The sequence below is a fragment of the Heteronotia binoei genome, chromosome 1 (genome assembly GCF_032191835.1).
Source record: "Heteronotia binoei isolate CCM8104 ecotype False Entrance Well chromosome 1, APGP_CSIRO_Hbin_v1, whole genome shotgun sequence".
NCBI lineage: Eukaryota > Metazoa > Chordata > Lepidosauria > Squamata > Gekkonidae > Heteronotia > Heteronotia binoei.
The window spans coordinates 107,284,824-107,311,596 of NC_083223.1; the positions used below are offsets into that span (position 1 = coordinate 107,284,824).

General features: G+C 42.3%; 2 protein-coding genes across 6 annotated transcripts in view; both read right to left on the reverse strand.

Moving 5' to 3' along the window:
- MCM9 (minichromosome maintenance 9 homologous recombination repair factor) overlaps nucleotides 1-8,139 on the reverse strand; it is a 57,308-nt gene extending 49,169 nt beyond the window's left edge. Inside the window, exons 1-2 of one of the 2 annotated variants that reach the window (XR_009555402.1) lie at nucleotides 8,000-8,050; nucleotides 5,496-5,812 (exon numbers count right to left, since the gene is read on the reverse strand). Coding sequence is in view for 1 of the 2 variants with exons in the window: in XM_060238637.1 (XP_060094620.1) it covers nucleotides 5,496-5,805 (310 nt within the window). In the remaining variant the exon portion in view is untranslated. Of the gene's footprint in view, nucleotides 1-5,495; nucleotides 5,813-7,999 lie in introns of both variants that reach the window. The other variant, XM_060238637.1, reaches the window with a different exon arrangement.
- Nucleotides 8,140-14,963: 6,824 nt separating this feature from the next.
- FAM184A (family with sequence similarity 184 member A) overlaps nucleotides 14,964-26,773 on the reverse strand; it is a 123,530-nt gene continuing 111,720 nt past the window's right edge. For 2 of the 4 annotated variants that reach the window (XM_060238672.1, XM_060238661.1), the window contains 4 exons: nucleotides 23,652-23,769; nucleotides 20,673-20,777; nucleotides 18,157-18,356; nucleotides 14,964-16,667 (listed from right to left, as the gene is read on the reverse strand). In XM_060238672.1, coding sequence (XP_060094655.1) covers nucleotides 16,586-16,667; nucleotides 18,157-18,356; nucleotides 20,673-20,777; nucleotides 23,652-23,769 — 505 coding nt within the window. In that variant the 3' untranslated portion in view covers nucleotides 14,964-16,585. Of the gene's footprint in view, nucleotides 16,668-17,297; nucleotides 17,391-18,156; nucleotides 18,357-20,672; nucleotides 20,778-23,651; nucleotides 23,770-26,773 lie in introns of all 4 variants that reach the window. The other 2 variants (XR_009555403.1, XM_060238678.1) reach the window with 2 other exon arrangements.

The window sequence follows — 26,773 nt, forward strand, 5'->3', positions numbered from 1 at the left end:
CTAATGAACTGGCTTGCGCCGAGCGCTTCAGTTCAACTGACCCACTGAGACCTAGGCTGTGCAGCCCTGCTTGTTTCACAACAGCAGGGACCGGTCTGGTCTTAGGCCGAAGCCCCTCCTCCTGGTACCTCTGTCCCCACAACCGACCAAAAGGTCACAGGGAGACGAAAGTCAATCCAGCTCATCCTGTATTTCAACTCCACATATCACATCTATAAATTTAGGGACCTCTCTTTTTCTTTCCCTCTTCCCAGTCACTTTAAATAAGCCCCTGTTGTTAGAAGACCATTACCCCATCGCTCCCAGGTCGCCGCCGACTTGAGGCATTTGCATAATTCCCTTGTGCACATGCCCCAACTTTTGGCTAGGAAAGCAAAGGACAGTGGGAAATGGAGTCCCTACAACCATGTTTGACCGAATGTCAATTCCCCTTGCCCCGCACCATGTGCTTCCACCAGAGTCTATCTTTTACTAGGTAAAGGGTGGGCTTGTTAGCCCAAAGGGGTAGGGTGAAAGAAGCCCAAGCTGAGCAGAACAAACTCCGGGCACCCTTGCAAGTGCTGGATCACTCTATGGTAGTCTAGATGGCAGCTTTTGTATGCTGTCGTCCCACCAAGTGATCCATCACTACAAGGTCCAAAGTGACTCTGGGACCAAACCTGTTCTGGCCCACGGAGCCGCCCAGGATTCTAGCATTCAAACCAGCAACTCTCCCGGCGCTCCGTGATCCTGAAGGAACACAGGAAATGGAGAGGGGAAGAACTTGCAGATGTTGAAAGCATAAGGGACCTGGTGTGGACTTTGTTCTGGCCCAGTGAGATGCCTGAATGTGCAGCCCTTGCTCACATAACTGCAGAAGGGATTCAGACGGTACACGGGCACCCGAACCGAGGAGTTAAAGGCAATTGACTCCCGCGGGCGCTCCGTGCCTGTCAACTGTCTTTTAAGCTAAATGAAGAACAGGTGAAGGACGATTTTGGGCTGATGGGCCACCTGAGCAATGGGACTCCAACAAGCTACCATTCCTTGGAATATGGGTCAGCCTTATGTCCACTTTTTATTAAAAATGCCTTATAACCCCCTTGCTCCCAACCTGCCTCGGTTTTTAGCATAGGAACGCTTTGCACATGCTCTAACCCGACGCACGGAGGCAAGGAAAGCTGGGACTTGGAGTTCCAATGTCACCTGCTAACAGAGTGTTTTTCATTCCTATTTATGTCTGTCTTTTACTAGAAAAGGGTGGGCCGCAAGGGCGACCCTAAGGGTTAAAAGAGGGCAGGCAGTGACACTTGCCCCCCGGAGCACGAAGCCCCAACTAAAAAGTTCCACCCGCCTAGGGTCTCAGGGGGCCAGAACAGACTCTTCACAGGGTGCCGAAAGTGCAAGAGCACCCGGAGTTTGTAATGGCACACACAAGGACCCAAGTGGAATGGCGGAGTCCAGCCCCATAGGGCAAGGCCAAGTGCACAGAGACAACTTTAAGTTACAGTAACTCAAAGATGCTCTGAGAAAACTGTGAGCTTAATGGTAGAATCAACATATGTGTGTACAAAAATGTTCTGGGGGTATTTTCTTGAGGGTATGCCCCCACCAAGGTCCAGAAAATCCGTCTCTGGGCAAAATGACATTTGCATATGCACCTCCCATTTGTTCTTATGAATAACCGTATGTCATTCCCTCCTTGGCGCCTCTGTAAACCGCCCCGTCTGCCAGTAGAAGGCAGTGTGCTGCGGAGAACGTGACGTGTCAGAACACCAGTTGCCGTCTCCCGGGCGGGAGGGGTAACTCGAAATGGGGTTTTGACCGGTTAGGTTTGTTTAGGGGTGTTTATGAGTCTATTCTTGTACCATAAAAGGGGAGCCCGCCCTTGGGTGGGCAGGCTTTTTCGGAAAAATTGCGAAGCCAAACCAGGGAGTGTGGATTTGGGGCACCCCTTTTTGCACAGGCGTGCTTTGGTGCTCCAGCAAGCCGAGCATCGAACCTCCAGGTCGGGAGGTGGTGAGGCAGAGGCCTCTCGTGGTGTGGGTTTGGAGAAGCCCACTCAATGGAGTGCTAGGCTCGACTCAGAACACCCCCTCCATAGTTTCCACTGCACGGTCAAGTTAGTGTGAGGAAATGCAAATCTCCCAGCTCGCCTTGCAGAGGGTCATTTGCATTTCTCACGCCTACCGGCGGGTTGTTGGCAACATAATATGAGTACAGCTTCACAGGAAGTATGACTCACCATGCAACCCAGATCACACCCCTTGCCAGCCAAGACACTGACTGACAGGGGATGGATCTGAGACTGAATGTCAAATAGGGTTTGGAGTTTTCATTTTTGTTTTTGTGATTCTATCTTTTACTGTGTAAAGGGGGAGTCCCCCCCTCCCAGCCAGGGAGGGACTCCAAAGTCGGCCCTAAAAGACAGCCAGGCTTGTAACTCGCTCTCCGGGGCCCAAACGGACCCCAGATTAAAAACAGGGAAAGCGACCCTTGAGTCTACTTCCCCGAACCCACAGCAATAGGAGAGGCCTCCGCAGGCGCACTCCCCGGTTCGGGGTGTAGACCATAGGGTCCGCACTTCCGGAGAACATGCTCCCCCTCTCCACAGAGTCGGGAAGGCATGAAGACTAACTTACTACAAGGTTGAAATGAGCAATTCAAGACAAGACTGTAAAGGACTGTGTGATCACTGGGGAGTCTGGTCTTGTAGAAGCGTTTTGCCAAATATGTTTATTGTTGCACCAAACAAGTATAAGCATAAACAAAATGTGTAAAAACTTCTCCCAGAATCCTTGTTCCTCATCATTTTCATGATTGTATGAGAGATCTCTCCAGATAGGGTCCCCACCGACCATGTGAACAGACCCCCGACGAGGTTCGAGCAACGTCGGAGATCTCCGTGTTGAGCATGCTCCACGGGAAACTTGGCCTCACTGTGGGCAGCCTGGAGACTAGGGGGGGTGGGACAACCGATGCAGACCACTCGGCGCCATCTACCTCCTCCCCTCCAGAAAAAGACGACAGACAAGCAGAGTAAACAAGAAAGCCTCTTCTTGCCCCAACGCAAAGGTTATCGAGGGGGGGGGGGAGAAGAAGAAAACTGAAGACCAAAGGTCAGAAATAGTTAGGAGAACTTTGTATTAGCTTAGTGTTAGGATTTATGAATGCAAAATGTAACTTGGAAATCAAGAATGATTGCTTTGTCTTGTTGATCTACTGCTAGTGTGTAATATGTATCTCTTAACCAATCAACTATTGCAGTCTAGCTGGCCTAGACCGCGCGCATGATTCTGCTTTTAAATAATCCTTGATTCCAGATATTTTATACCATGTGTTTTTATGAATTTTATAATGCTACATGAAATGCTAAGTATGTACAATGTATCCAAATAGGCCTCTCTGTAAGCGTGACAGCCAAGGAAGGATCTGCTGGCCCATTGGCATACTAAAACAAAACTTTTGAGTAGTCATAGATAGTGGCTCCAACCTTTTGCAGGTAGTCGGTATTCCCCCGGTAGACACCTCACGCCTCGCGGACTCACCGCCCGTCAACTGAGGCTCCATTTTTTTTTTATTGTATGTTGTTGCGAGACCTTGCCACCAGAGGGTGACATAAGTCTCAAGGGGGGGAACTGTGAGGAAATGACCCCTCTTTCCCAATATCATAGTCACAAACATGGTTGCCAGGGCGCCTGGAGAAGTGAGCTTGCACCCGTCTGGCCAGAGAGTGCGAGCAAAGCTATCCAGGAACTAAACGGGACTCATGTGTACAAGCAGCCTAAGTGTATAAGCGTTCTAAACAGGCACAGAGTGCTTGCCAACATGCACGGACGTTTCCCCGCTACTGCGTGGAGTCCGCCATGGTGGGGAAGAAACTACGCCGCCACGGAGCTGTCCAGGCGACCGGTGTTGAAGCGCTAAGCATGGAAGCCACTGTGTTTCGCTAACACCACTTGTAGCCATCTTCCTGCCTGGTTGGGCTTCATTCCTTCTTAGTGGGAACCTCACGTACACACCTTGAGTCATTCCTAGCCCGCAAGCAACCCATCCGTTTTATGAATGGATTAATAGCTCGACTGTTGATCCTAATTACTCAGTAATATCCTGACTGTAGCTCTGGTATAGGAGACGATGAGAAAAGAGGAAGGATCTCTCCTGCCACATCCAAGTCTTTTGTCTACACCGGGGATACCTAGGTCCATATCTGATTCCCTATTGTCACATTCCCAGATAACCCCATCTCATCCCAAGCACCCTGTCATTTCCATACTGATATCACTGGAGCCGCCCCAGGCCCTGTCGCAACCTGGAAGTTTCCAGGATGCCCAGGATGAAGGTGAAGTTCATTGGTCAAAGCATACACCCAATCAGGTGTCGCCAAAGACTCACCATTGGTTCAGCCGATGTCCAGCCTTCGTGGTCATCAGCAGAACCTCCCATCTCCCCTCCCAGTCACCTCCCATCCCCTCGGGACGTAGGTGACTCTTTATAACCTGTGGACTAGCTACCCACAGGTGTGCTCTCTATTCAGCAACCCCCATATCCCGCTGTATAGATACATCCCCGATTCCTGATCAGTTTCGGGTCCTCCCCCATTCGTCGCCATCGGAGTCTTCCTTGGAGTCTGCGAGAGGTAGTATCACCCTGTCTGTTTATCCATATATGTTCCCCTATCAATCTATCTGTGTTTCCTAGACCTGTGTGAATGTGTGAGTGTTTTGTATTTTTATCTTGTGTGAAAGAACTATTATTCTAAATAAATTACAATTGGTTTTTATTAAATTAGAGTCCATTTTATTGAGCATTGACTCTCTGGATGGTTGAGCCTGGTATACATTTGGTAAAAAGATTCCTATTAAAGCCGGGTGTCCATCAAACTAATTCCCCAACCTCGTTTTGAGGGCATTTCGGCTTACAAAGTAGTTAAGAATGGAAGAAAGAAACTTAAGGTGAGATATAAGCAGAATAGCAGGTACAAATAATGAGTTATGGAAGTGAGAATTACAGTGACAAAAAATCACGATCAATTGCAGAGATGCAAAATGTTTTTCAAAATGTAAAGGCTAGGATCAGTGTTCCCTCTAAGCTGCAGAGTCCTGTGAGCAAAAATTCTACTTTGTGAGCTACTGGCATTAAAGTTGTGAGCTCCTGGTATTAAAGTTGTGAGCTACTGCATAAATCAGTGTGCTCTGGGGCCATCCTTCCTGAACTAAAACAAAAATGTGTGAGCTGGAGGCTAAAAATCTGTGAGTTAGCTCATGCTAACTCAGCTTAGAGGGAACACTGGCTAGGATGATCTTCTAGGAGCCACTGCAGTAGGAAACTAATGGGGTAAGGGGAGAAGGGAGAATTATGGATGACCCTTGAGCTCCTTGAACAAAAGATGAGAAAAAAAATGTAATTTTTTTTAAACCCCCACTTTCTACTTTCATTAACCACCCAACCGCAGACCTCTACAAGAGGAATTACCAAGTGGTCCTTTACAAAATGTCCATGCAATTGCATCTTACCTGAGATTCTGGCATGAAGATTCTGTTTAATGCTAACATCATGAGCTTGGGAAATAGACTGAAAAACTGACAAAGCTGTTCTTCGCAATGCATTATCAAAAATGGGGAGTACTTCATTAGGAAATGCATTGAAATATTCACCAATTTCCATGTTGGCCTCAAAAAGTGTCAGAGCATTGATAATAACAGGGTAATGTGCGTCATCATCTTTTTCTCTTAAAATCTGCAAAAGGTCATTTTTATGATGTTCCAAAGTATATGACTCAAACACTTGTCCAATAAGATTCACCTGCTCAGTACTCAGAAGCATTTTGAACCTACAATAAGAAGATGCATGATATTATACTAACTACTTAAAACACACTTCATTATTTATCTGAAACATTACTGTTTGTAAATCACCAACAGAACTTCAAACAGCCCAAAATTTTATCACTTCAGTTGAGCTTATGTTTATTTATTTATTATTTTCAATTTATACCCTGCCCTTTCCCAAATGGGCTCTGAGCAGGTAACAACAGTCAATAATACAAGGTTAAAATCAGATACATATAAAACAATATACAATCTAAAAACAATACAACAGTCTAATTCTGCAGCTGGTGGTATCAGTTACCTCTACACCTTCCATACATTCCCCAGCTGGTATAAGATAAATGGGTCAACAGAATTATTTCATCAGGGTCCCTGCAGCAGGAAGGCTACAGAATAACAAAATGTCCACCACCTCAGTTGAATGGCTGGTGGAACAGCTCTGTTTCCCATGCAGCATAGTTCCTTAGGTAGTTATTTAATTACTTCATTTATATGCTACTTTTCTCCCCAATGCAGACCCAAGCAGTGTGCATTCTCCTCTCCTCCATTTTATGCTCAAAACAAGCCTACAAGATAGGTTAGGCTGAGAGTGTGCGACTGGGCTAAGGCCATCCAGCAAGCGTCCATGCAAGCTGTCAGCAAGATTTGAATCCAGATGTCTGTGATCCTACTCTGATGCTCTTAACTGCTGTGCCTCACTGGCTTTATGTAAGATCTCTTTCACTTTTTCTGCTGTCCTGCACATTTAAATCTTCTCTGTGAATCTGTGCAATCTTAAACATGTTGAAGAGGTCCATCAGCATCAATTAGGAACAACTAAATGTGACCCCCATTTTCAAAGGCATTTCTCCACAACCCTTAGATGTGGGAGGCTAAAATGAAGTTTGTCTCCTGAGATAGCATTTCGAAGGTCAAGACACAAATATATGTAACAAAGACCACAGATCTCAGTCCATCTGCACAGACAAATCACGTATACAGCCCAGAGTCACGCAGGGTGTGCTGTGGGTTTAACTTTTCAACTTATTGGTTTTGAAAACTGTTACTGGGCTCCTAAAGTCAAATAGATTGTGCCTTTTAAAGACCCATGGTTTAAAAAACCCAAATCAGGCTCTCCTTGGTTCTAGCCTGACATTGCAACCACTGAACCCCACTACCTGCAGCCCAGCCTCTGGATGCCCAGTCACACACTCTCAGCCTAACCTACCTGCAGGAGTCAAACTGGTACACTTCTAAAAAGAGAAGACTGCAGATTTATACCCCACCTTTCTCTCTGAATCAGAGAGGCTTACAATCTCCTTTACCTCCCCCCCCCCACAACAAACACCCTGTGAGGTGGATGGGGCTGAGAGGGCTCTCCCAGCAGCTGCCCTTTCAAGGGCAACCTCTGCAAGAGCTATGGCTGACCCAAGGCCATTCCAGCAGGTGCAAGTGGAGGAGTGGGGAATCAAAACCGGTTATCCCTGATAAGAGTCCGCGCACTTAACCACTACACAAACTTCCTCGAAAGCGCTGCCTTCTAACTCGGGTAGCCCTGACTTTTGACTCCTGGGTGTGCGGGAGCTGACTGTGGTTGTACCTTTACTACATGGAGCAATAGGAGAGGCTTGTTCCGCAGGAATGAGAAAAGTCGGACCTGCTCAAATTCCCCGCTCGGCGCTACAGTTCAAAGGCACTGGAGTGATTCTATGCTGTAGCTTTTAAGTTGATAGCAATGCATTATGTACCATGCCCAGAGGCACTCTTCGCGCTGGGCTCAAGTCTGCCAGGGAAAGAACGTCACTGCTCTCTCTTTGTATATGTACGTAGGCAGTTAAGTAGGAAATCTTCCCTTTAGGAGACGAGTAGTTCAAACTGGAGTGGGCGGAAACAGTGAAGAGGCGGCCATTTCAATGCAAGTCTACCGCTTTTCTACCTCCAAAGCGCAGCACTTGCAGCCTCACTTGGAAGAACGAGCCCAGCAATCAAATCCCGGGGAGTTTGGCGCCTTGAGCGCGGAAGGCGGGCCTTCCGCGCTCAAAGCGCCAAGCTCCCGGGGATCCGATGGTCGGGCGCCTCACTGCAGAAACCCAAGGCCGAGCGACCCGCGTCACGTAACCGAGGCTGCAATCCCCCGTAGAAGAAGAAATCTCCCTGAAAAGCACACACGCGAACCTTGGTAGGAATGCGCGGCAAAAAAAGTTACATACCATAAGTAGCAGAGCTCTAAGAGCCAGTCGGGTGGCAAAGGGAAGGTGCCGGGGCGGAGCCTGGAGGAAGACCCGGCCACGGCTGACTCCTCCCTTCCTCGCCGGTCCTGCCTCCTGGGAAGGGGAGCGGGTGCGTGGTGTCTCTCGGCTTGGAGGAGGAAAGTCCCCTCTGTGGGCCCTTTGCCTGGGAGGAAAAGCGAGGCACGGTCGGGCTCTGCTCGCGAGCCAGTGGATCGACAGCAGTCGGGCAAAAGGCGGGAAAGGGAGGACGGCTCAGATCTCTCAGTAAAAAAAGACGAAAGGAGTCGATGGCGTGGAAGCGGCCTGTTGCCCACCGGTGGACGAGGTTTATTCTTTACACACCGTTTTAGAATTTAGGTGTACGACACGCGGACATGATTACGAAAAAGAAATTGTGTTGGACTTGATGTCTCTTGAGAAATGGGAATAATCCGATTTTGCTTCGGCCGCTTTTGAGAAACAACAGTAGTGTGTCGACTTCTAATATGGACCGAATGCAGGGTGGCTTGACGTGCAAAACGCCTGCTAGATTCACCATCATATAATCTTTATTATTTGTTTTTATTTTGAGCGCATTTTTTAAAAAAATCACTCTTCCTCCCAGTAGTGTAGGAGAGAGTATATGTAGTTCTCACCCGCTCCTTAGAACGGCATTCTGTTAAGGTTGGTTAGCCTGAGAATGACAGACCCAAGGTCGCTCAACAAGTTGATGGGTTACTGTGTGTAAAGTGCCCTTAACTTGCTGATGATTTAGGATGAGTCCCTAGGGTTTTTAAGGCAAGGGACGTTAAGAGGTGGTTTGCCGTTTCTTGCCTCTGCACCTGGACTTCTTAGTAGTCTCCCATCCAAATACTAACCAGGACCAACCCTTCTGGCTTCCAGGATTTAACCAGATTAGGCTAGCCTGGACCTTTCAAGTTTACTACACCTAAATGGGTAATCTCTTTCATAATAAGAGTGTGTACTAAGTGCTGCTGTCACGGTTGCTTCCATCTCTGAATTATGACCTCCAGAATGTTCAATTGTTGACAGCCTTGCTCAAGTCCTGGGAACTGAGGGTCCTGGCTTCCTTTCAGACTGCCAATTTAAAGCACTTGTGGAGCAGCATTATGTCAGTTTTACACCCAAAGTGGAATAGTTGATCAAAATAATCTTTTGTTGTCACTAGATTGAGTTTTCCTATGGTGATAAATTCAACTGGGATGTTATAGAAATTGACTTCACAAGAATATAATTTACTTGTTTTTCAAAAAATGATATGCAGCCCTCTCCTTTGCCTATTTATTTGGTTTTAAGACCCACCAAATTCAGCCGAATTTACTGCCAAATAAGCATGTAAACTATTGCAGTTTAGAATCCATTCTAGAGCTAACACAGGATTTCCGTATGCATTTGTTAAAATGAGGCCTGTTCAGGCATGAAAAGGGGGAAAAGACAGATTGAGAACTGACTGAGCATTTGTATTTTTGTGTGCTTATGTGTGTATTAGGGTCACAGATCCACAGGTAAGGACTTTATTTTAATACAAATCAGAAAGCAAAACAAACAAGAAAATTTAGTATAATAGAACTTACAGAAATCTAATACTGTGACAGTGTAATTCTAAGCAAAGTTAACCCTTCTAAATCCATTGATGTTAATTAATATATGTATTTTAAACAACATATATGTTGATTTCCGAGAGCACACAAACTCATTCTTCAAAGCATGCAGCCTGAAATTAGTGAGTGGATCAAGTGCATTTTAAAGTCCACACTCCTGTTGTCAGAAATGGGCTGAAATACATTTGGATCCAGTAATTTTTAGCTGACATTTAGGCAGAGATCTGCTTATTCCTGGACTCTTATTGGTCGTTTTCGCACTCACCTCCGCCGGCGCGACCCCCCTCTTCACCGCGCAGGATCTGCGCGGATTTCGCACTAAACGCCGAGGAGCAGCCAGAAAAGCCGGAAGCTCCCGTCGCAAAAGCCGCGCAAACGCCAAACTGCTTTTTGGCGGTTTCAGTTTGAGCGGCTTTTGCGCCGGGAGCTTCCGGCTTTTCTGGCTGCTCCGCGGCGTTTAGTACGAAATCCGCGCAGATCCTGCGCGGTGAAGAGGGGGGTCGCGCTGGCTGAAGGTGAGTGCGAAAACAACCATTGTGTTTGTGTTTAGTGTACCCTTTATACCTGAAGATAGCATGTTCTAAACTCATAGGAAATATGTTGTTTTACTTAGTCAGAAGAGCAGAATTGCCACCTCTATGGCAATAGTCATATCTTGCTCTAAGGCTTTTTTTAAATTTGCAAGTTTTAAATGTTGCTTTGGATCTTAGGCTATAGAGTTTCAACTCTTCGGGGGTATTATAGTGAAATCAACACAAAGATAGATGCTAGATCAGTTACCCTATTGCTTCCAATTTCAGATTGAAAGGAGGCTTTCATGAATTGGCTTGGATCCCACCAAACTTTTCAGAGGTTGTAGCATTTCTGCCTCCAGAGTTTGACTTTTTTTACCTCCCCCCATGCCTGCAGCCCCGAATATCTTAAGATGCTGCTTCTGGGGGATGGGGGAACCCCATGAACAGCACTGGGAGGCATTTTGGGTTGCAACTAGAACAAAGTTGAGTTCTGCAGGTGACCATCCTTCCATCTACTGAAATGGTAAGCTGGATCCGAGCCATTATATCAGGCTGGATGGTTAATTGCATGTGCAAGTCAATGTTGCATGTGTGATCCTTCAGCCAACTTCAGTATATGTGTGTGTCAAAATGGGGATTTTGGTTTAAATACAAGAAAAAGTTGAGGGAGTTTAGAGAAAAGGAAAAGGTTTCAAAACTTCTTTTTCTGTTGACTGAAGGAGGTATGGAACTTGGAGAGGATTGGTTATTACATGCCTATGATAGGTTGGGTTGGTGAACTACAAGCACAGACAATGAGAAGATTAAAAGTTCTATGACCATCTGGGCAGTTAGGAAATATTGCTTTTGTTGAGTAGAGACACCTGGGGCGTGGAACTGTGATTAGACAAGGAACAAGTATGTGGCTTAACAGATCCATCATTATTGAAATATCCCCATAGATTTCTCAAGGCAAGATATAGTAATATTGGGGACAGTGGCACAAGAGGGTTGTGTGTTTCTTACATTTTATTTGATTAGTCACTGCATAATTTGAAATCTATAACATTGCTTGAAATAAAAATATTATGGCTCAGTCCCTATGCCACAGCCTAATAATTAAATGCTATTGAATTAACATGAAAAGATTCTGAAGTATACTTGTGGGTACCTTGAGTAAAGCCTCAAGTTGTAGCACTTTCCATTGAGAGATTGCCTCTCACAGTGTGAACAGTTTTGTAAGGAAAGCTGGAATCCTACCAGTTCTTCTCCTACCCCTTTATATTTTGGCAGATTGTATGAATTTGTACAGATTTGTGAAACAGTAGCTACTTGGTTATAACAGAACCAATGGTGTAGCATTCTTTTATACATTCTTGTCTAAGAATTGGCATAAGAAAATACCCTATATATGTAGAAAGAGACTTCTACTTTTTTCATATTTCCAGAAGGAAAGAGCAGCCCAACAGCCTGACTTGGAAAAGATGTGGTACCCATTATAGGGCTATTCTACTGAATGAAAGAAATATATTGGCAAAAAGCAATGGGAATTGCAATTATACAAGTTTCCTGATTAGCATGCAAGACAGCATTCTGCAGTCACACCATTCACATATAGAATATTATACTGGGCAGAGACTTGAGCATCCTCAGAACCTCTGCTTTTATTTAAAAATAAAAGGCAAGGAATCCAAGACTAAGGTACCCACGGTTTATATCTCACTGGTTGCAGCAGCAACATTGGGACCAACTACCATGTGATCAAGAGTTCTAGTGAACTGTGAAGTTACTCTCTACCAGTTGCCTGGGAGGTAAGCAGTTTGTCCCAAGCCCCTGCAACTCACTGTCTCAATTCCTGGGCTTTCCAGTAGCTCCTTTTCTAGCTCTTTCACATGGTTCACCAGAATGGCTAGTATTCTGTTTCAAGTTTTCATACCCACAAAAAGGAAGTGGTTCATTACGGTATAAAATCACACTCAATTTCAACATGTAACTGTGATGTAATGGAACCATCTCCAGTCATGGTTAAGTAAATATTATACAAACTTAAGTGTGAAACATAATATATACTAACTTGAAGCTAACTGAGTGTATGAAGTTCTTGTGTGCACAGGGTATGGAACAGGTTAAATTCTTTCTATTCCTTGTAGGGGGTAGCAGCAGGGTCCCTAACATCATACTTGTCCCAGGGCCTGTAAATTGTGTTGAGTGGTCCAGAGCACAATTTTTGCAACCTTTAATTGGTTTTGGCCAAAGTATTATGCCTTCAGGAGCCAATTAGTTGGGTTTTTTTTTTTAACACATCATTGACTCTGAAAATTTTGCCAACTTTGGAGACTACTGTCAGGGAAGCATTGGAAGTTACCTTGTATCATTTAAGCATGGAACTACCTATGGAGCAAGCATAGAGTCTGGTGCAGAACACTAGATGAAGATGGGAGGCATGAATAAAAGGGAAAGAATTGAGTACCATTGCTAGTGATCACATTTTCAATGCACATGGCTAGTGGGATAAGATTTTACATAATTATATTTTATTTTTATCCTGGATGTCCTTCAAGGAGCTCAGGGTACCATATATGGTACTCCTTTCCCCCAAACCCCCCTAAAGTTAGGCTGAGAAAGCAAGTGACTGGCCTGAATCACCCAGTGGTGGAGAGGGGGGATGTGAACTTGTGTCTTCCTGTTCCATGTCCAGTTCTCTAACAAGGTCAGTTTCTCTAACATGTCCAATTCTCTAACAAGGTCAGTGCAGAATATAACTTTTTCCTTTATTACAAAGAATGCAGCTGTAGCAATATGTCATGTATAGAGATAATTAAATGATGCTCTATTCAGCTTCTAGTCTCTATTCAGCTTCTACGCTTACTTACATTAAAATGGTCAGTTATTTTTCTAGTTGGCAATTTTTAGCATTTACCATTCCTGCTTATTTGTTCTGCAAGCACAGCAAAGTAGAATGGTAAAATTCAGAATCATAGTACCTAATATATAGAAATTGAGTTTTTACTGTTCATGCTTACATTGTAAATTTGACACAAGGGCCTAATGATCTGCAGCGTTCTACCCAGTTTCCATGAATGGAATTGTAATGATGATTTCTGTGCCTGGATTTAGCTTCTAACTGTCATGGATCACACCAGCAAGGAGTGCAGGAAGCAGCCAGTTATCCATGTGTGGACTCCTCAACCCAAAAAAAACATTTGTATTGAGATTGAATGTAATTTGCATTTTTTTATTCCTGTTGCTCCTTTGGGAGCCAATTTTGGCTGAAAAAACGATGAAAAAACAATTATTGTGCTTGCCATCAACATACACAAAGTTTTACAGAGCTTCATAAATGGCTCTGAGTTTACAATATAAATTTTGACAATGGCATAGACAGCATGAGGGGTAAATTAAGAGAAAAGTTAATAAGGATTAAATATGAACAAATGAACTTTATTTAGCTTAAATCCTTTTCCTCTGCTTGACTTAAATTGTAATGATAATTAAAAGGTTAAGTCAAATAATTCCAAGGAAGAAGGAGTTTTGAGGAAGGATTCTAATGAAGTGGCATCTTAAAGGTGTTCAGAGAGTGAGTTCCAGGCATTAAAGAAAAGAGACAATTGAAAGAAGACCTAGATTTGGAGCCATAATAGCAGAAATATTCTGAAAAATAAAGGCAAATAAATGTGCTTCCCCCCCCCCCCCAGCTAAATCAGCAGCATCCACAGGTTTTCCTGATCAAACTTATTTCTATTGTGCCATATTGTGAACTAGAATACAAAACAACCCAATTTATGGAAGTCTTCACTGTTAATTGCCCTTTGTTGTTAGTTGTCCTTTGTATAAAAACATGCTTTTCAAAAGATCTAGCCCTTAAAGAAAATAGTTTTGAGCTGAGGAAATCATAGGATTGTTTTGAACCTTAGCTGGGCATGGCACAGAAAGGCAACCAGAGGACTGGAGCCTTTTAAGGTTCAGCGGAGTGCACCAGGGTTCAGCTCAGACGATAGCAAGGGTCTGGCAGGAAGGTCATCTGTTGAGGCAAGGCTGGTTGTTAGCAGGTGTTGCACTGTCTGAGGAGGGCTTGCCTGTAGGCTGGAGAAGGCAGCCAATGAGATGGTGGAGACTTCAAGCTATGGGCCCTAAACCGGGGAAGGATTTAAGGGCAGATGAGGAAAGGAATTGAGTTGTGCAGGGCACATGGAAGTCCAAGGAGCATGAGGTGTAAAAGGGGAATGACTGATACATGGAAAGGCAGGGCAAAATAGGTGATCAGGAAAGGGAGTGGTGCAACTACCCTGAGAACCTAGGCTACTGGTACTTGAGTGGAAGTACTCAAATAAAAGCCAAGTTGCAACTGACTGTGTAATTGTGGGGATCCACTTGCTGAGGTCATCCATGATGGGATCACAGTGACCCCGAGGTGGTGTGGAATGCAACTCTGAGGCAACACAGGGGCTCTTCAACCAGAAGTTAAGGAACAGTAGATAATTTCATGAGGTTCTCCCTCTTTACAAAAGGGCAACACAAAGACAACTTTAGTTATTACAAGTATTAACATCAAAATACTGGCAAGTAGGGATAAACTTAACATCACTTGTAAATAATTGGTAGAATCTGTCCTGTGTTCTGATGTAGCTGGTAGATTTCCAAGAACACAATACTATGGCAGATGGTATATCTGGGAACCTAGCGGATTATTTCTTCTCTGTATAGAAGATGACTGTTTAATGGCAGGTTCCACTGATACACCATCTACTATGCATTGAAATATATAAATACTAGGTGCAAAAAACCTCTCAATACTATTATAGCTATTTGATGCAATAAGAGAATAAACAAAACACAAGACATACTTAATCATATCAAAATTATCCAGTGTGTTTTATTTCAGATAACAGCCAAGAAATCTGACTTCGACTCAATATGGCTTTCTTCTAATGTAAAGGCTGCATATACCTACAGTTAAATTCCATCAACCATAGAGTATCTGCCAAATGCTGCTTCAGATTAGCAGCAGAATGTTGGAACATTGTCAGGCTGATTATACAGGAGATACATTTCTAAAGTTTTGATTTAGAATATTTTATATTTTATATGAAAACATACAAATTATTCTTTTATACATATGCTACATATAAAACTTACTGTTGTTAACTAGTGATGGTATCTTTGATTGGTTAATTATGCTTTTGCATAATGGGAAGACGCAGTCACGGCATCAGCAGAAATATTATTATATATTTCTCTAAGGATAAAAACCTTACTTGAAATAATCAAGCACCCCCACCCCCTTAAAGATACAAAGATCAGGTTTCAAAGTACATTCATAAAACAAAAAATTTCTCCCTGAGATTACCAGTGTTGGTTACATTGTGGTAATCTTGGAATTAACAACAACATCAACAGAAGTATGTAAACCAGATTTGCCAGCATATTACATCTTTTCTGCCAGAGGACTTGCACAACTGTAAGACAGGTGTAATAGAGTGGAAAATCAGGCTCACTTTCCATATGGAAAAAGGTCATGTGGTCCCTGGGTTAATTTCATTGTGGAAAAAGAAACATTGTTTTTAGTAAATTAAGTATGCTGGAACTTTAATGAAAGATTTACATGCTTTATTATGCATAATTAGTTTAGCACTATTTTTGTAAAGCCTGAGTTTTGCCCAAAGGATAATTATGTCCTCAAAATGCAGATTTCCATAAATGATTTTTCATTTATACAGCAATACATAGTACCTCAAATGTTCTAAAGAGCATTGTCTTTATAGGTATTTATAAAACATTTATGACAAAAGTTGTGATGAAATTCAACATTAAAATATAGTTATCATAATTACTAGAGGGCAGATCAGTTGTAGACAAGAAATAAGGATGCCATTTTTGTTACTATGGTTTTAACAAAATTCACTCAGCTCTAAAGGCCACCAGCTATGCTACTATAGACTTATTTATTTTGCATTCTTCACCACTTTTAGAATAAACACAATTTTCAGAGTTTCTACAAGATAACTAAAGAAAAAAGGGTTTAAACATATCTTGCAACAGTCTGATTTAAAAAAAAAAAAAAACTGTAGACAGTTTATTTGGATATACAATAAACCATGCAACTGATTGCATTTCAGAAGGGAGATAGGAGCAGGAAAGCTTTTCCTGAAAACAAAGAAAATACATATGTATAGGAAGGGGGGGAGCATTAAGTAGTTTCTTCTATGAAAATTTATTATGCAGTAATTACAAAGTTTAAAGACTTCCATTTTAAATAAAAATAAGTGTCATTAAGCATATTTGTTTACCATGTCAAGTGATTCCAACAAATATCACATAAAATACAGTGCATTTTCAAATCAGAGACAAATACTTTCTCATTCACAGTGTTTGACATATTACAGGAAAGCTTGTTCACGTAAGGGTTTAGTTTAAGGTCATGCTCTTATGAACATTCCACACTACGCTGTGCCACACACAAAAATAATCTCTCAGAATGTGAAGTAACGGGCAAACCATTCCTGGCGCTGGGGATCTGGTGAAGCCACTGGAGAAGCTTCAGTCTGAAGAGGGCTAAATTCGTAAAAAGAAAAGACAAATTTAACCTGCAACCAAAAGTGAGAATGCAAAAGGCCTGGAAAAAGCACAGAGAAGCCAAGACATAGCACACATTGTTCATGAATCTAGTATTGCACCCTAACTAGTATATGGTGAAGCTTAATGTCCCTTTTTTCTACCTCCAATCATCCACTCCATTAGAGAGCATCAGCAGTACAGACAGAGTCACTAAGCCATATGACAAGGTGGGTGGGTGGAAAAATAGTATTTTGAAGAAAAAATGAATGGGGTTGCTGCTTTCGTCAAAAAAATAGCATTGGATTTTTGGAAGATCCTCTTTTAGCATCCTTTTCTTCTAGTCAAGTTAGTTGTCAGAGTTATGATTGCAAGCATCATATTCTCAAATGACATGCTGAATATACTTGTGAGCAATGGAACAATGACATTTGAAATCTTATGAAACTGAATTATAGTTTCATGCACATGGGATGGATACATTATATCAAAGAACTCAATATAAAGCAAGCACACTTCTTACCCACAAATGTAGTTCCCAAGCAAACTGATGAATTATTTTTCTATATAAACTTTAATGCTTTAGTAAAATTGTTCTTTGGTTACAAAAATTTAAAAAATAATCCCTACAAGAAATTTTGGCAATACAAGGCACGAAATAATTTGCAATGGAAACTCCAGCGTCACAATTCACGAATTCATGCACATGCATGTTAATGATGCCTGAACATATACATGCCTAGCACATGCATAGGGAAAAATAAGGAACATTAAACAGTTAAAGACACTGTATATTGTCTTTAGAAATAAAACTTAATTACTTTATAAGCTTATTACACCTCCTCTTTCCCTACTGTATTTTACAAATAGCATCAAAGTAGAATTTTGAAGGCGGACAGCTTTTATTCTCTCCAAAACAAAAAAATCATTATAAATTGTTTTAGTTTACTTATGCCTAATTTTTTTAAAAATTGAGTGTCTTAATGCTGAAGCATTAAACATCTAATGCATGCATATATCCCCATGAATTCTAAGCTTACTTTAAATAAATAAATTATCTGAGGTAAGGAATGGGAATAAATGAACATACAGTCATCACACATAAAACAGTTTTGTCAGGTAAGAAACACCATCACACAATAATAAGTTTTAATAAGGGATTACAACATTTGCTTAAAGGAGAGCTAGTAATAACACAAACGTTTAACACAATTGTTCATAAATGTAAACAATTGAATGCACATGAACCAGAGAGTATAGCTCTTTACAATTTAAAAAAGGATTCAAGGCTCAATAGGAAAAAATCACATTTCAACATGTTTTGCAATAGAAAGGAATACTGTAAAGAGGTTTAAAATATAGTATGAAAATTAAAACCCCACAATAAAATTTATACTCCTGAGCTGTTCTTAAGACATGTGTGGTTCAGCTAAAAAGAAACTGATTTTTTTTCCATGTTAGGGGGAGAAACTGGTGAGGCAGTGCTCACCTCAAAAACGTCTTGGGCTCTTTGGGTGGTATTGGCTGTGGAAGTGGTCTGCTGCTGTTGAACTCAATATCGTGGATGGGTGAATTAGGAATAGGGTCCAGACGGTTAGGATGTCCATTGCCCACTCCACTAGATTCCAGAGCACTTAGATTGGGGACACTCACAAACCTGTTTGCTGATTTATCATTCTTCTTCTTTTGCTGCATTAAAATAACAAATGTAAGGAAGGGCCCATACATTAGTACAGATGAGGAAACTCGTGTGTTTTCTTATATCTTCTGGTAATAAGGTTTAAGGGTTTTTTGTTTGTTTTTTAAATTACTTTGGCTGAAATTACAGCATTTTTTAGAGAAAGCTATCACTTATTTGTCTCCTTAGCTTTAAATTATAACAGTGGTTTTAGGCTATTTACAGATTATTACCCCTGAAAGGCATCTTTTAGATTTACATTGAAGATTTCTGCTTCCTGTTTTTAAAAAAGCTATCAAAATTTTGCTGCTTCCCTCAGCTCAGGTGGCAGAAGTAACATCTAAACCAGAGGTGTCAAACTCGTTTGTTACAAGGGCTGGATCTGACATAAATGCCATTTTGTCAGGCCAGGCTATGTATGCCATAAAATGTAATGCCAGATACTGGAGATACAAACTTTTATATAGGACAGCAGCTGGTATGCTCCAAGTTGGTATGTTCTAACTGCAAAGTCCCATGAGTTGGGGTGTGTGTGTTTGTGTGCAGAGGACAACCTGCCTGGGCAGACTGGAGAGCCAATGGTACAGCACTGGGCAGACACCCCTCATGCTGCCTGGAGAGGAGGCAAACCCTTCCCCAGCTTGCTCTCACCACCAATGCTGTGAGCCTAGGCCCTAGGGTAAAAATACGAAGTGGCTGGGTGCTATGAGCTCCCCCTGTCCCACCATGGAAGAGGAATGGGAAGACAAATTGAACTAACCCTTCCACCTGCGGAAATGGGGGGAGGGGTAGATGGCCCAGGTGCAATGCCATGCGCACAGCAAGACCCAGGCCAAGCAAAGCCCAATAAATAAGAGATAAGTGTCAGGAGATCCATGGTGGGGCAATGCTCAAACCAGAGATCATTGGCAAGTTGTGCCATCTGCAAGTGGTGGCAGCTGCCACAAGCCTCATGAAGCTGCAGCTGCCTACACCTGAAGGCTGCCGGGTGTTCCATAGGGGTGGGAGGCTCAGCTGCTGAGTTTTGTGCTTGGTGGCAGGACTAGGCCCCCAATGTGTGGAAGAAACTGCCAAAGAAGGCCCTCCATGGGCCAAAGCATAGCAGCTGAATGGATGTGTGTGAATATGGCAGAGGCACTGGCAGGCCGCAAAAGTGAATTGTCAGCACCCTCCCCTACATGCAAACATTGCTTCCTGTAGCCATTCGAGGCAGCATTCCTGGAGCTGCAGGCCAAGCAGAGAACTGCTTTCTCATCTTGGAACTCTGAGCCGGTATCAATGCAATCACGGCAGCTCCCAACTTACCAGTGAGGCTGCCACTGAAGAGAAGGGGTTCTCTGCTTGAGTGCTGCAGATGAGGTTGTATCGCAGTAGTGAAGCCACAATCTGAGTGGCTCCACTCCTCCCCTCAGTAGCTTCCTATTCCCTCAGTCACTCCAGTTGCTTGCAGGCTGGATAAGAATCCAGGATAGGCCAGTTTCAGCTCCTGGGCCTTATGTTTGATACCCCTGATCTAAATCAAGCCTTGGTGGTCCACCACCCATAAATTTTGTGACTGTACTCTGGACTTGCATCCTCAGGCTGATCATAAGAACTGGTGGTATATTAAGCAATTGATGGCCCATGATATATAACATATAAATGGCTCAGAGGCTGTTGAGTTTGAGTATCCTCATTTGATATTTTATTGACCCTCTTTTTTAAAAGCAGGATTTCTCTTAAAAGTTTAGTTTTCCTCTGGATTGAGAAACACAGGTTGCTCATCTACCTGGTGTAGAAAAAATGCAACTGAAATATTTTATACTATGAGCTCTACAAGTTCTGTTACCTTCTCACAGTATTAGTTTTCAGGTGCCATTTCAGCCCCTTGCCGGGAAGTATAAAAACCATAGGTCTTTCCACTAGATGGCATATGTGAACCTGTGGTTCAAAGTGAAGTGAGACCCAGAGAAAGATCAGCTGGTGATAGCACTGCTAATAAGCCAAAAATACACCCTATGTGGGCATGCTAGAGCTGGGGGAAAGCACTTAGATCCTGGCACATTCTTTGTATAATGCAGAGCTCCTCTAAACTGCTCTAAGAGACCAAGCTTCAGAAAAGACTAACAAATGGAGACATTAGAAAGGAGCTCCTCAAAGGTTTGCAGTAAAGGGGCAGATTTATACTATTTGAACTAAATCTTAACAAGCTGTGGAAAGAAGCTGGGTAGCTCAATACTAGTTGTAATGAATCTGAATAATGTGGATTGAGTTGGTTCTTGAGCAAATTTTTATACGGAATATTATTAATATTTTCATAAGTGTAACATTAAAACTGTAATACATACCTTCACCAGAGGATTAATAACACCAACATTAGGACTTGCATTAAATACTTTGTTGAAGTTAGTTTCCCTATTGACTAATTCCAGTTGATAGAATTTCTTGTCATCCTGATAAAGAATAAACAATAAAACTATTTAATTAATTAATACACATTTCCTTCAGTGGGAACTCAAGGCAGCTTATTTCATTCTCCTCCCCTCCATTTTATCCTCTCAACCCTATGAGATAGATTAGTGTGACTGGCCCAAGGTTACCCATTGAGCTTCCACAGGAGTGAGGATCTGAACCTGGGTCTAACCAGCAACTACTATACCACACTGAATTTTAACTAATTAACCACATTAAATATTTCATTTTTATTATTTTAGTGGTATTACTGTCGCTGGTTTTATTGGTTTTGATTGATTTCCATGGTTGTGCATTTTGTCTTTGTGCACATCTTAGGGACTTAGGACTATTTTATTATTATTACGGTCAGTGACCACATCCAGTGACCACAGCCTTATGACTATGAGGTGGTATAGGAAAAATAGTAAGTACTGTTTCAACTATACCCAGTAGTTTACAGCAATATTTCTATTTCTGCAGTATGGAAACCTAAAATATGAGGCTGCTTCCACACCAAGGATCTCCCACATTTCAGCCACCTGACTGGCACTTTTTTTTTCATGTTTCCACATGATGTCATATTCCATTTGTAGGAGAAAAAATTATTCCATTTGTGCACAGCCTGTTAACTGCCCATTCATCCCTTGCTATTTGTCAAAGGACAAAGTCAAAGTCTTGTTTAAGAGGCAGGTGGGGCAAGACAAAACCAAAAGGCCAAAGTGCAAGTCCTCACACTTCAGAGTATTACCACTGCCAGAGACCAAGGGACAAAGCCTCTAGCCCTTCCAGGACTAAAACAAAAAAGCCAACCCTGTAAAGAAGGATGCTTACAAGGTGAGTTCCAGCAAGCAACTGCTCTGGTCTGGTAGCTGTGGCCAATAGGAGCTAAAGTACTTGACTCAGATTGAAGCCCCAACCCAAGAACATCATATATAACATATAAGTGTTTTATTATAAAATTGTGCAGGAATATTATTATAAAATTGTGCAGGAATATTATTATTATTAGTAGTAGCGTTAATCACCCTATCTCTGCTTATGCAGGGCTCTGGGTGATGTACAACAAAAAGGCATAGAGCCAGAAAACAAATATACAAAACATTAAAATACCAATCATAACAGATTAAAATAAAAAAGATAAGAGCAGTGTGTAGTGAGGATGAAAATAACAAAGCTACAAATATAGCCTCGGCAGATTTTCAAGCATTGGTTCATGATCCAGATGTCACCCAGCAAGACTGAGTCCAGTAGGATTTCAAAATCTGCACTCCAAGACAAAGGCACTTTGATCAGCCTGACCCACCCATAATCAAGAAAGTCCCAAAGTCACAAGGCAAAACTAAAATAAAGATATTTCCTTTATGCCCCCTGCCTATGTGTATAGACTGTTAACTTCCATTTCCATGTATCTGAGGAACTGTACATACACATGAAAGTTCATACCTTGAATAAGCTTTATTAGCTCAAGGTTGACTCAGCCTTCCATCCTTCCAAGGTTGGTAAAATGAGTTCCCAGCTTGCTGGGGGTAAAGTGTAAGTGACTGGGAAGGCAATGGCAAACCACCCCGTAAAAAGTCTGCCATGAAAACGTTGTGATGCAACATCACCCCAGAGTTGGGAACTACTGGTGCTTGCACAGGGGACTGCCTTTACCTTTTCAGTCTTAAAGGTGTCACTGGACTCAAATTTTGTATCCTCCTAGGTTCTTGTGGGCTTGTAACTGCCAGGCCTAATGTCTGGCCAACACATGGTTGCCTCCCATCTCTCCTGCCTGACTCTTCTCAGAGAAAGATGCAAGCACAGCACTTACCATACACACTCACACCCACAGCTTGAGCCATTGTTTGAATTTAACAAGAAACTGCCTCAAGGGACCAGTTTCTTGACAGCTATGGGTTGAGCAGTCTCTTGTGTTGTGTCTGAAGGGCAATAATCCAAGTGCGACAGCCAGAGCTGATGACAGGAAGGGCCCATTTCCTTTAATTAACAGAGGGGGTCTCCTGCCTTTTAGACAGAGGGGAGGAACTCAGCCAAGAGGTTCCCCCCCTTAAGGTTGTAAAGTTATTGCGTTATCCCTATCCAGCATTATTCATGTTCATTTTTAAAAAGAAAATTGTCTGCCTTTTAGACAGAGGGGAATGGATTGTTGACCGAGGATTTATTTTAGGTTGTAAATTGATTGTGTTATTCCTATCCAGTATTATTCATGCTTGTGGGTTTAGCCCCCTCAAAGAGAATCACCCACAGCTCACCCTGTCTTGTATGAAGTAGGGAGGGGATTGTTGGAAGTTTCTGCAAATGTGTGTGTTTAAAACATTTTTTAAATACTGCATTTTTTTCTATGCAGCATTACCTGAAAACCAAACCTAAAATAGGGTGGATGGAGGATCCTGATAGACACATGAAAACATAGTGGGGTGGGTGGGGAGGGGCCTTCAACAAACATCAGGTGTAAAAGGGAAGGCATGGCTAAAATGAAGAAAAAATAAGATTGCTTTGGGCTGTGTCATGGTACCTGCAAATATCTTTCCTGGTGCCCATCAAGTTTTTTTTTTTTTACGTGTACAGAGCCAGCAAGGATTTTAGCCCTGCAGGGCTTCTGGGGTGCCACTGGAGAGTTGATTGCTTATGTAAATTTTTAAAGTGTTGTTGTGGCAGTCACTTTGTGGCAGCAATTTTTTGGCTGCACCACCACACTATATCAGAATTCCATAAGTGTCCACAGGCTCAAAAAGGCTGAGTATCCCTGCTCTAGAAAGTCTGTGTTCTACTATTAAATTTTCACTTTAACAGATCTTTATTTTTCAGGAGATTAGACAAATGCTATTATCTTTGGCATGCTTATACCAGAAAATACCATCAAACTGTCTTACAATCAGTTTCTTTATTAGCTGATCCCTCTCAGCAATCAGGTCTTTCAATTCGGCAATAAGCTGTAAGTCTTCTGGTCTGGATTCTCGGTTTTGATATTTTTCTTCCATTTCTTCTAAACTTTACAGGAGACAAAAACATCAACTATGGGTTTAAAATAAACCGAAGTTGACCTATAATTATGTAATATTATATGATCAAATACATTCAACGGAGGGGCAAACAATAATGGTAGTCTCCTTCATACAAAGATGTAATCTCCTTTATACAAAAGTGGCTCTAACTTTATTGGTTATGACAAATGAAATAGTCTGCTAAGTTTCATCTCCTGTAACCATCAATAGGAGTTATTAAAATATGTGGGCCCCTGAGTTTCAGATAATATCCACTACTTCAATAAAGATAAAACAATCTGGAAGACAGTATCAGACCACTCTATGTTTTGTCTTGAGAAACAGTTTAGCACACAGACCACAACAATAAATAAAGAAGAGCAACTGAGGGGAAAAAAGCAATTAAGAGAAAACAGTCGAAGCATTAAAGGAGAGAAAGAAATAAGCACATAAATTTAGAGAAAAGCCATAGGGAAGACCACAAGAAAATAAAATTTGTGTTTGTAGAAAGGTACTCAACTTCTGAATACAACTGAAGATCCCTGTTTGGTACTGAATCACATTACTCACTGGAACATAAGGTCCATAATTATAGAGTCTAAAGGCTTGTTCACATATTACCTAAACATGAAGTTATTCAGGGGTAGGGGAGAACAAGAAAGAGATGGGGTTTATGTGCCATGAACCTTCTACAACCTATCACAATAAAATCATTTCTGGCAAACATTTAGACCATTCTGATTTTCAAAAAGTTTATAAAATAGGAGAAATGCCTTGGAAAAGTCATAGAATTTAACTCCCTCTTCTGTATAACTGCTCAAAGATAAAAGACCTCCTCAAGAGTAGTCTTGTTTGAAGTTACAGAATGCAGTAGAACATAAAGGAAGAAATTGTTATCATAGAATGTGTGCAAATATACTATGTAAGGTAACCCTGTAGATTAGAGCTCCCCCATATGGTGCCCATGGGCATTACCGTGCCTGCTAACACCTTTCGTGGCACCTGCCAAGTGTTTTTAGGTAGTAGGTTGGACCAGGTGGTGCTCCTGCCCAGCAGGGCTTCTAACTGACCACTAGAGATCTAATTGGCAGATTCAAAGAAGGTTGTGTTGGTGGCAGTTGCCACAGTGTTGATTTTATTCTCTCTCAATCCTCTATTCCAGTGTATTTTTTAAAACTTGTTCCTCTTGTCCCCTGTATTTGGGCTTTTGTGTCTCTGTGTGGCTACATTCCCTCAGCAGCCATTTTGTGGTTGCCCTGACCACTCTGTGTCAGAATTCCAAGGCAGCCCACAAGCTCAAAAAGGCTGGAACCCCAGCTGTAGACATAATTCAAAGCTATGCATAATATAGAGCCAGGTAGTCCTTGTATCATGTGGCCAGGTGATGGATTTTGAATGGGTTGAAGATCCAAATCCATTTCCGATAAACAGTGTGAAATTTAATGAGATCCAATGTAAGCAGAATAGTCCTGAGCTATTCAGTGCAGACTGTGTGTGCTGGAAGCAAATATTTTAAAATCCCTATGAAGGACAGTTATTTGGTCACTGTGTATAATATGATATTTCATATCATCAGATAACAGTGAAAGTCATATCATGGATTACTTACATAAAATTTATACCAGCATGCAAACACTGATTTATAACATGTAATATTCAAATGATGATCCCCACCCATTTTTTAAACTGAGTTTCTTCCAAGTATCTCAACATGAAGCACACAAAAGACTCAATACTGCAGTTCCCACTGATCCCAATAACACTGACTTCCAATAACTGCATAGAATGGACTAGTTCTGTATTAGCTGAAACAATAGTCCTTGAGGAATTCCAACAAAAGTACTTTAGGATTCACTGGGAATGAATCCTAAATGGTTGGCTTTGGGAAATAGACGTATGAGTGCTGCCAGCATTGCTACTGAGGTTGAAGGGTTGGGAGGTCAGCCTGTCGGTGCTCAGACCATATGTCGCACGCTGCATCAAATTGGTCTGCAGGGCTGTCATCCCAGAAGGAAGCCTCTTCTAAAGATGATGCACAAGAAAGCCCGCAAATGGTTTGCTGCAGACAAGCAGAATTAAGGACATGGATTTCTGGAACCATGTCCTGTGGTCCGATGAGACCAAGATAAACTTATTTGGTTCAGATGGTGTCAAGCGTGTGTGGCGGCAACCAGGTGAGGAGTACAAAGACAAGTGTGTCTTGCCTACAGTCAAGCATGGTGGTGGGAATGCCATGGTGGTGGGGCTGCATTAGTGCTGCCGGCACTGGGCAGCTACAGCTCATTGAGGGAACCATGAATGCCAACGTACTGTGACATACTGAAGCAGAGCATGATCCTCTCCCTTCGGAGACTGGGCCGCAGGGCAACATGATAACGACCCCAAACACACACCAAAAGGACCACTGCCTTGCTAAAGAAGCTGAGGGTAAAGGTGATGGACTGCCCAAGCATGTCTCCAGACCTAAATCCTATTGAGCATCTGTGGGGCATCATGAAACGGAAGGTGGAGGTGCGCAAGGTCTCTAACATCCACCAGCTACATGATGTCATCATGGAGGAGTAGAAGAGGACTCCAGTGGCAACCTGTGAAGTTCTGGTGAACTCTATGCCCAAGAGGGTGAAGGCAGTGCTGGAAAATAATGGTGGCCACACAAAATATTGACACTTTGGGCCCCATTTGGACATTATCACTCAGGTAGGATGTGGCAACCCTAGCTTAGGGGCTGCAGTTGGCCTTGATTCAGTCCTGGCCTATATACTTGCAGTTCAGTGGTTAAAGGCCAGATCTATGTGATTGACTCTTCTGCCATGATGCAGAGATACACTACACAAATGGCAGATCATGACATATATTTGTTGCGGGGTGCACTTCAGGCTGAAGACACTGCTGGAAGGAAATCACATTTTTAATATGGTTCCATGAAGAAAAACCTCTCCATTGATATCTAGCACGTCTGAAAGTGTCTAGCCTACCATTCTTATAGACATAATAATTTTCTAAGTACAGGG